The sequence below is a fragment of the Mus pahari genome, chromosome 14 (genome assembly GCF_900095145.1).
Source record: "Mus pahari chromosome 14, PAHARI_EIJ_v1.1, whole genome shotgun sequence".
In the NCBI taxonomy this organism is placed as follows: Eukaryota; Metazoa; Chordata; class Mammalia; order Rodentia; family Muridae; genus Mus; species Mus pahari.
In genome coordinates, this window is record NC_034603.1 from 12,251,757 (window position 1) to 12,262,617 (window position 10,861).

A 10,861-nucleotide genomic window follows, 5' to 3' on the forward strand; every position below is an offset into this window, starting at 1 on the left:
TGTCACAGGATGTTTTTATTAACACGGAGGAACTCAAGAATGCTGAAGTCCCTGCATTGCAGCATCTGAGCAAGTGTGAGCAGGGAGGGACAGCAGGAGGGGACCCTGTCCATATGTATGGTCATCACTCAACTGACAGGCTTGCATGGTTATGGGAGGTTTTTGGTAGCTAGCACATTTGTGCAGCTCTAAGAGGTCAGCTTTGACAAGCAGGCTTCTCCACCAGACAGAAAACAGCCAGAACCAGGGACACAGCTGCACAGACACCACCTTAAAATGGAAATTAATGAGGCTCATACATCAGGAGGCACATTCCACTCTGATCATAAAACAAAAGCAAGAAGGCGCCTCTGGTTCTACTACATTGCCTTTCTTAGATAAGATGCTTTTAAACATTAAACACCTGCAGAGCCGTGCTCCTTGTGAACAGTTCATGGCCTCCCAGTCAGCCGTTAAGACTATTGTTATTTCTGTTATCTATTATTATTTGGATTTTGAACAAAATTGATGGAGTAGGAGCCAGTAGAAGAATCCTGCTTGATCTGGAAATTTTCTGTGGAGAGCCCAAAAGGTCGCAGAACCAAGTTGCCAAGATCTTTTAGTTTACCTGCAACATAAAAACAACTCAGATGAATGCAGGAACACAGCAGGACACACCAGTTAACTCTTGTCAGGACCTGACACTTTCTGGGAGGGTTCTCAGCCTCTTCCCTCTCAGGGGCGTTGTCACTCCACTGCCTGAGCTCACAGTCCTTCAGGTTCCCTCCAGAGTCAAAATCTCCTGTCAAGTGGCTGGAATTACAAAGGACAGGAATGTCCATCCCGAGTGCGGGGTGAAGGCATCTGGCCGAGCCTGGCCTTCCTGGATGTGAGGACAGTGGCTCCTTAACTCACCTGTCCCAAGGAAAACAACAGCTGCTGAGTTCACCCCAACACAGCACATTTCTACTGAGCCTCCTGCGTTTACCAGTGCACTCTTGGCCTCCCACTCAGCCTGTTTCAAGGCTTTTGTTATCTTCTGGGGGAGAAGAGGTCTTGTTCATTTGTATAATGCCACCAACTTCAATATCCCAGGCTTCCCTGTTCTAGCTTCAAGCTTTACTCACTCATCACTTAAGTAATGAAGACATACCAAAAAATAAGGACTCTAGGTTGTTCTGAGACAGAGAGGCCCTTGGAGTTTGTGTGTTAAGATGGGACTCCCAAGAGATTTGGGCATTTATGGAGTAGTGGACAGAATTTATGAAACTATGAATGTTCTGGAAATTTTTGACTGAGATAGGAGAGACTGAAGTTTCAATGCTTTCTAAACTGCATTTAACTTTCTTCCAGGTCTGCTTGCAAGGAGATAAGCATGAGGGTAAGATGGGAAGAGACAGCATAATGCTCAGAGTAATATGCTCCTTTGTGTTCCTTGCTAGCAACATTTGCCACCCTGAGTCCTCTAGAGGAAAGACCAAGTGAAGCACTTGTCAAGTTGTATGGTCTTCACAGCGAGGCTTCTGGACTTCATCTGGAGATCTCGCCCAGAAAGACTTATCTGAAGAAAAGTTAATCCATTTTTGGAGCCAGCTCCCAGAACCTGGGGTGATCACCCTCTTGTAGGTACCCCACACTAATATCTAGAGCACAAATGCTCACTGCTGCTGTCTGTGAGCACTGTGGGGCAATGGGCTATGCACAGACAGCCCGGTCTCCAGTCGAGCTGAGCTCTGAACCCCGGTAGAACCCGATGGGTGGTGATAATTTTCACCAACATGGTATGGAAGGTGTTCCCGCATGTCTCCTGGACCCCTGGCTCCTGTCGAAGTTACGGCCCTCCCATAGCCCCCACAGGAGAGGCGTGGCTATCAGCCACATGCAAATAAGGTTTCCCCCAAACTCTCAGTCCAAGCCAATGAGAGGTGCCTGCTGTGAAACCCTGAATCACCCCCAGAACTGTATATAAATCCATCCAGGGAATTAAAGGTACTCGAGAACTATTCCTTCATCTGAGTCTTTCGTTCCAAGGGCTGTAACATTTGGGAAGAGATCTCTCCCGAAGAGCCACCTGAGGTCCCACCGCACTCCTCACTGTTTAGTCCGCTTCTAGTTGACCCAGCCCAACCCAACTCAGTGCAGAGCAGCTCGGAGTTACCGAGCGACCTGGAAGGCATGTCAGAAACTTCACCTTTCTGCCTGCACTCGCTTCCCTTCGCTGGAACCCTCGCACCCGACCTGAACAAAGATCTCCATGGAAAACTTCTGGTACCTAGGCCCACAGAGCACCACTGACATAAACCTTGGGTACCTGCACCCCCAAGCAGACAAAAGTCCAGAAGCACAGGCACAGGGACAGATGTTCAGGTGGGGCATTACAACATACAAAAATTGTCCTTAGGGAAAAATGAATCACAAACAGTTCCAAGAACATGAGCTGCTTATTCTGGGGTTATTAAAAGAGGGCAAGGAAAAGAAAAGCCACAAAACACAATAAAATGTCATTATGGGAACAGGTGTGCCGATACATGCTTGTATTTCTAGCACTAAGAAGGCTGAGGCAAGAGAACTGCCCTGAGTTCAAGCTCTCCTGGACTACAGAGCAATGCTATGCCATTCTGTTCCATAGTGCAGTATTCGTAGGCACCAATGGCTTGGTTTTAGGCTGATCTATACAAAACAAAAAGTGTTCTTTGAGTGCTCAAAGATTATCCTAAGCTAAAAGTAAAACATTCAAACCTCTCTAGATTCTCACTTTGCCCAGCAAGCTGAAGGACTTGCATGAAGATCTTTGAACTCCAATGCTTCTCCAAACACAGAGAAAACTAAAATCTATCAGCCCACCTATGGGCTGCCTAGGCATGCAGGGATAGATCAGGGGGAGGCTGCCCTGGTTCCCCAGGGGCTTTGCTGAAGCTGCAGTGGAAGACTCTCCTGTGTAGAGACGCAGAACAGAGCACAAAGTCAAGTCTCCTTTGTAGAAAAAACCCAAGACCCTCTGATGGGTTACTTCACTTACCATGTGCAGTGTACATATGTGCAGCTCCTTTTGTAGTACAGATGAATAAAACTGTACGCAATGTGGTCTACACAGAGATAGTTGTAAACCGAGAATTTGATGGAAAACAAGACAGGCAGAGACAGTGAGCCATACTTCCCATGGGTGGGGAAGAAGACAGGAGGTGGCATTCTGTCTATATTCAGGTCCTGAGCCAGGCTTAGTGTCCTATGGCTGCTGTGCTACAGGAGTCCACTGACAGCGAATGGGTCAAAAGGGGAAAGCTTAATGGTGCTCTGGAAGTTACCCAGAGGCCATTTATTCATGAACTAATATCTCTATGATGCTTGGCAAAGAGTCTGAAGCCACGGTCCAGCTAATGGGAACTCAAAGGAACACAACATATATGATGGACTCAGGTTTTTAGTGTCTGAAAAAGTCACTTATTGCTGTCTATGATGATGGCAGAGAAGCAACCAACTTCTGTGAAGACAGTGCTTAATACACACATCACAGACACTTTCCTGTTGCTGTTTGGGCCAGTGTCAATATTTAGAGGCTGAAGCAGTCCCCTCATCTCAAGGAAGCCTATCTGCCATACATGTCTCAGGCTGCTAATGCTATGTCTCCCTACCTTGACAGCAATCAGATTTCCTTATTCCCTCCTCTAGCAAACTTGGCATCTTCAACAAACATGACAACATGTCCCTTATATAGTGGAACCTATTATATTAAGATCTTACGTCTCCCCTTCTTATTGTGCAGTCACATTCCCAAGTAAGGGTCACTGATTTCACTTCAGTACGTCTGGGGTGGCACACTCCAGTGATGATGATCTGTATATTAAATCTTGTTCTCCAAAGAGAACAAAATTACAAAATTAAATAAACGTTCTTCAAAGGCAACTTCCTTCTGCAGTTGGTTTCTGGAATCTTGAGACACTGTTGAAAAACTAACTGTAACCATCCACCTCTAATAAGGAGAGGAATATAGTATCTTATAGCTCAAATAACTGATATAACATGAGATTCAGGAAGAACCACTAGAACACACACAGTTCTACTTGTCTCAAAGATTCCCTGGCTGAACAGCTTAGGATAAAGCATTTGCCAGACGATGACAAATGTCTACTGTAATCAGATAGTTCTGAGACTTACGCTAGCATCATTGTCTGGTCACTAAGAACACAACTCTTACCTTCTCAGTAAGTTACTAAGAATGGCTCACAGATCTTGCGTGTGTTAAAAATCCTCTAAGCAAGCATTCTGATGGGTCTGAAAGGCTTGCTCTCCAAGCAGCTACCTAAGCGGGGAAGTAATGCTAGGAATTTATTCTTGCCCTCTGAGAGCTGACCTTCAGGAATCCTGGAATGGCCGACCAGTTTCACTTTTATTTATTATTAAAATAAAAACATTCTATTTTTGATTATGTATGTATGTATGTCTAAGTGTCTATATGGTATTTGTTAGTGCTTGAAAACAGACTCAGATTCAAGATTATTGAGCTAAAGCTTTTTGCTTTCTAAAACAATGGTTAATTTTTCTATCGTTATTCCTAAGAATGTAAGTATCAGATTTGTTTATCTTTTGTTATGTTATAATATTTAATTTTAAAAACTATGTTGCTGATTTGAGTTTCACTTAAAAAAATTAGGTCATTTTGGTTTGAGATTAGGGCAACATTTCCCAATGGCACTAAATATACTCCTGCCACCTTGTAGCATGTATTTATGTCAGGTGTCAAACTCAGCACTGATAACCCTAAAACCACACTATCAAGCCACTCTCAAAACGATTATGCTTACAATGTCCTGCGGCACCAGCACTTCAGTGTAGTTTTATTTCTCTATGTAAAATGCATTTCTCATTATTACAAATTTGCTCTTACATTGAAGACAGGCTAAATTATGTTAAAGTATTACCATTTTTAGAGATTAACTTTATTTTACATGTATGTGTGAGTGTATGTGCATGGAGAGCCCAAAGAGGTCACAGAAGCACTGGAGCCTCTGAAGTTGGAATTATAGATGGTTGTTAGCTGCCATGTGGGTTCTGGGAGCCAAAACCAGCTCTCTGCAAGATCAATAAATGTTCTTAACTGCTGAGCCATCTCTCTTGCCTCTTAAATAGTTATTTCAAATAAAGCTTACAATTTGTTATCAATGAATGTTTGATATATAATATACATACACACATATAATTATATGCATAGGACCATGTAAAAATTTTGTGGGCAAAAAGATGTTAAGAGTGGAAAAAGTCCACTAATTCATCTACCCGAGTGATCTACTGGGAAGTCTATGCACACTCTCTAGATACTGTTATCAAACTATATATGGCTAAACTAATGTATTTTACTCTCATTTTCTTCTAGGTCCATGCCCTTGCAATGCACATCAAAGGTTTAGAATATATTCATCTAAAAAGTGCAAACAGATAAATTTTAAAAAGGGGACTGGAGAGATGGCTCAGTAGTTAAGAGCACCGGCTGCTCTTCCAGAGGCAGCTTGCAACTGTCTGTAACTCTAGTTCCTGGGGATTTGACACCATCATGCAGACATATATGCAGGGAAAATACCAATGCACATAAAAAAAAAATAAATTTTAGAATATATTCATCAGGAAGGTGCAGCAGCTTCACAGCAGGGTCGTATGAGAAAGGTTAGACAGACAATACAATCGTCTAGGAACCCCACAGGTCCTTAGTAAAGCAGAAATCAGGAGGCTCTGATTCCAACTAGGAAATGTTCTGGCAACTCTAAGATAAGAGAATCCATGCCCCAATGCTCCTCCGACCCCTGCCCCATTTTGTGGGCATGTGCATTGGTGTGCAGAGGTCAACACTGGGTACCCTCTATTCCTGTCTCTCACTGAACCTGGAACTTTCCATCAGTGAGAGTAGCAGGCCACAGAGGTCAAGGGACCCTCCTGTCTCTGTGTCCCGCTGCTAGGGTTACAGATGTATTTCGCCCTGCCTATTTTAAACATGGGTTGTGAACTCAGGCCCTCTGAGAAATCTCCTCAGCCTCCGCCCCTTCTGTTTACTCCACATACTTCTCACTTCTTCCCAAGAACTAATGTGATTTTTAGTGCTACTTTCAACCCAAAACTCACTTTATTCTGACATTACTGGCTCTAATGATTGAAGAGTAAATAAACATAAAACCTTAAGCGGCGATTATGCAATGGAAAGACTCAACTGGGTTTTGAGATTATCATGTGAAAGACAAGGTAGAACTCTGGTTCCTGAAAACGCTGATCCCTCTCTAAGCCGACTGTGCTTCCTGAAATTAAAAAACGGTCGGTCGAGCAGGGCTTTGTCCCTAGAATTGCTGCAAAGCAGCAGTCTGAACACACACACACACACACACACACACACACACACACACACACACACACACACACACCAGTTTAAACAATACACACTCATGCATACACCTCAGAGATTCTTAACTGCTGTTCTCTACGCAAATGAAAGCAGTTTTGGTCTTACCCTAGTCTCCTAGCTGTTCTGATCAAGAGAGAAAGCAATGGAAGCAAACTTACCCAACATCTCCTCTTTTAACCTTTCATTACGTTCTTCAATTTGCTTAGGTAATCTCTGAGGAAAAAAGTAGAAACAAGCATTTGGTAAGAAATTCTTAATAAATCTGACAAGATTCTCAGTTCTCCTAAAAAATTAAGGGTTTTTTCTTTTTCTGTGTGTCTTCGCAGAAGAGAGTGTGGGATCCACTGGTTGGAGTGGGTTCTGGGAACTGAGCTGGGTCCTCTTCAAGAGCAGGGAGTACTCATAACCAGTCATTTCTCTAACTCTCAGTTCTTGTGTGTCTGTGTGTGGTGATCAGAAGGTAACTCTCTGGGGCAGACTTTTTCCTGTCGTCATGTGGGCTCTAGGGACTGAACCCGGGGCATCAGGCTTGGCAGCCAGCCTTTACCTGCTGAGCCGCCCCATTGCATTCTAAGGTGGAGACAATGTCTAGATCAAAGGTAGGCCTCAGGACAAGTTTGTGAATAAGCCAGTAGCGGTGCACACACCTGTAATCCTACGCAGAAGGATGACAGAGAGTTGGAGGCCAGTCTGCTTAAGTAAAGAGTTACTAGCCAGTAAAGCTTAGTCTCAAAAACCCCAAACTAAGGGGTTCGGGCAAGATGATGATTCATTTGAGGTCAACTTGGGTTAGAATGAGACACTATCTTAAACAAATAGACAAAGACCACAAATAGATCACAAAAGGATAGGTCATAATCACCCATCAATTTCATTTCTAGGGATCTGATGCTTTCTTCTAACCTCCATAGGCACCAAGCACCATGTGGCACACAGATATGCTTGCAAGCGAAATACTCACACAAAATAAGATAAAATTTTAGTAGATTCACTAAACTGTGTAATTATAGAGAACAAAATAACCCCAATGCAAAAAGAAAAGCTTACACAGCTCATTTATTTAACTAACTTCTCGGGATAGGTCTTTCTGTATAGTCCAGCTGGTTTCAAAAATCAGGTTTCTTTTCCCTCCAGTTCTGGGATTACAGGAGTGTGTTATCATGCTGGCTCATATATGTGGAGATCAAATGGTACATAGTCCCAGGGATAAGGAGCCATCACAAAGATCTATCTCCCATTTATTTTGGTAATCATAAAAATAGAATTTAGTTGTAACCGGGAAGACTAAAGATTTATTAAGTGCAAAGCAAAAGAAACAGGAAATACTTCTGAACTTTTTTTTTTTTTTTTTTTTTTTTTGAGGGGGTCTCTATTCTATAGCTCTGTCTGTCCTGGAACTTGCCACATAAACCAGGCAGAATTTGACCTCACAGAGATCCATCTGTCTCTGCCTCCTAAGTGCTAGGATTAAGGACATGCACCATTACACCCAGTCTGAGAAGATATTTTAAAATTCGTTTTACCATACAAGCTTCTCTTGCTTGCTGTATTGATGGATCTTTTTCTAACAGTGATTTATAATCTTCCAGTGCTTCATCTAGTTTGTCTGTTTTCTCATATAATTCAGCTCTCCTCAGTATTGCACGGATGTAGGTGGGGTTTAACTGAATTGCTGTAAAAAGAAAAAAAATTGTTATTTCAAGAATGGGTTCTAAGTACTCTGAGAAGAGCCCTCATTTATTGGAGGTGGTGCAAATTAATACAGCCACTATGGGTTTCAGTTTGGACGTTCCCTAAGACATTAAAAACAGAACTACCATACATATGACTATTCCACTCCTGGGCATACCTAAGAGAGTTCCACATCCCACCATAGAGATAGTCAGTTGCACATTAGTGTTTATTGCTTCTCTATTTACGATGCCACAGATATGGAGCCAAACTAGATGTCCATCAATAGACAAATGGGTAATAAAAATGTGGAAATCTGTTGTAAAAAGTTTTTCAGGAAAATGAATGGAACATAGAAAGTATAATAATAAGCAACGTGATTCAAATTCAGAAAGACAAAACCCTTTCATGTTCCCTCTATATGTAGACCCGGACTGTGATGTATACACGTATATTTTTAACCATCTGTGAGTGTGGGTTCAGTAGCTAAGCTCCTCAATGAGTCACAAAGGCAGGTAACCAGAAGGGAAGTAAATTCTGTTCCACATCCGAGTTGTGATGCCAAAGTAGCTTCAAATGTTTTCCTATTTACTACTGCAAAGTAATTGGCTGAAAACTCCATGCGAAAGCGTGCTTCCTCTACGATGACTCCTCCACAGTACAGTCCCTCTGAAAAGGCCGTCTTTCAAAGCTGCTTCTTTAAAACTCCAGTATGAGGGGACGCAGGCCTGAATACACACCCAATCTGTCTCTCTAACCGAGGCAATGCTCTTTCAACAGAAGTTTTACCTTTGCTGCAGTCAGTGATGGCCATCTCCTTCTTGTCCTGTAAGGAAAGATGACAGATCACATTAACATATATTCCTCTAGTTTCATCTCAAAGATCCAAAGGCACATTACCATGATCTGATCATCAAAGATGAGTATGAAGATGAAGAATAAAGAGTTGAGCCAGGCAGTGGTGGCATACATCTTTAATCTCAGCACTTGGCATTGGCAGGTGAATCTCTGAGTTCAAGGCTAGCCTGAGCTACAGAGTGAGTTCCAGGGCTACACAGAGAAACCCAGTCTTAAAACAAAAAAACAAACAAACAAAAAAAATCTATGCATATTAATGGTATATGCGTGGTCTTATTGTAGCTTGGTATGTTGTGTTTGGTTGATATCCCCAGGAGGCCAGCTCTTTCCTGAGGGGAGGCAGAGTCAGCATGGATCTGGGATGGTGGTGGAATTGGGGGTAGAGGAGGGAGGGGAAACTGCAGTTAGAATGTAATACATGAAAGAATAGTAATAAAAGAGAATGTGGGGTTGGAGAGATGGCTCAGTAGTTAAGGCACTTGCTGTTCTTGCAGAGGTTTAGATAGCACATGGCAGTTCTGCTTATAATTGTTCCAGGAGCTCATCCTTCTGATCTCTGAGGGTATTCAGCATGCATATGGCATACATACATATAGCACTCCACATAAAAAAAAGAATGTTGTTCAAGGAAATCACATGAAAATAGATGTTAGTTCCCATATAAAATTCAAAGTTCACGTGCGTGTCTCTGAAAGCCGCTTGGTAACAAATGTACAGGAGATCCTGTTTCAAACAGTAAAGTAAACAAAATAACTAGTTTATTATGTTAGCCCAGCTTTAAAAGTATTGCTGAGTCTGGTGGTTGACAACTGTCATCCTAGCACTGATGAGGCTGAGGTAGGCAGGCAGGCAGCTGTACCCCGCACCGCTGTGGCAGTCTGGGCTAGTTGGTGAGTTCCCGGTCACAGTGGGACTACTGAGACCGTCTCAAAAGCACACGATAAGAACAAAACAAAACAAAAGAACCCATAATAAAATAAACCTTTAAAATGACATTTTGCAATGATAGCATATATCCTAAGAGTGGCGACAGGAAAGATCAGATTTTTCACACTAGTGTAAAAACTCACATAAATACTGATTACTGATTAATACACATTTCTTTTTTTTTTTTTTTAAATCAAAAGCAAGTAACTGAGGCAAGCATCAGTCTGGTCTCCACCAGCAACCTCTGCCCCAGGAGGCTGAGGAAGGAGGGTCATTACAGATCCTGCACTGAAAACCACAAAGAACTGATTTAGTTTTTTGAATATAAAATGTTGGTTTGTCTACTCTATAAAATTATTTCTTTGCCCACATAAAACATTCCAAAAATGTATGTAGCTTTAGAAACCAAATCCAACAATAAGTGTGTTCTAGTTTCATACTCTCCAATACCCTTCGCCCATGCACCCCCTCCCCCAATCAAACAAACTGTGGCCTCTACAAACAACTTGGTTGCTCAAAATGATTTTGATAAAGGTACTAGACAATTTAAGACATTAACGAGTCAGGGTTTTTGTTGGTGGCGTTTTTTTTTGTTAAACAAAAAACAAGAAACAATTAACAACAAAAAAAAAAAACAAAAATAAAACCAAGTCCACCCAACTTCGGCCAATATAACAGCTGACAATAACTCACCATAGCACTTTGGATTAGCTATAGTTAAAAGAGGTGGGTTTATCTTAAAAAAAAAAATCCCAATATTTTAATGTAGCCACACTAATTATGTTGAGTAGACAGAAAATCAGATAAGCTTACAACAAATCTCACTAGTATCAACATGGTCTAGACACATGTCTGCACATCTGTTTACTCCATTCTTCATGCTTGGCAATACCAAGTCCTCACTAATACAGATATATAAAAAACTTTACCTGACACCTATTTTGCCACTTAAAGATACCATTTGCCTGAAGTGCCAGCCACTTCTCCCAGTGTTCATATTCTTGACAGAAAAACCCAAGACTTAATAACAAATATCTTTTT

General features: G+C 41.9%; 1 protein-coding gene across 1 annotated transcript in view; it reads right to left on the bottom strand.

Moving 5' to 3' along the window:
- Ttc1 (tetratricopeptide repeat domain 1) overlaps positions 1-10,861 on the bottom strand; it is a 23,015-nt gene continuing 12,154 nt past the window's right edge. Inside the window, exons 5-8 of the mRNA XM_021213202.2 lie at positions 8,825-8,861; positions 7,888-8,036; positions 6,523-6,577; positions 1-607 (exon numbers count right to left, since the gene is read on the bottom strand). Coding sequence (XP_021068861.1) covers positions 474-607; positions 6,523-6,577; positions 7,888-8,036; positions 8,825-8,861 — 375 coding nt within the window. The 3' untranslated portion in view covers positions 1-473. The remainder of the gene's footprint in view (positions 608-6,522; positions 6,578-7,887; positions 8,037-8,824; positions 8,862-10,861) is intronic.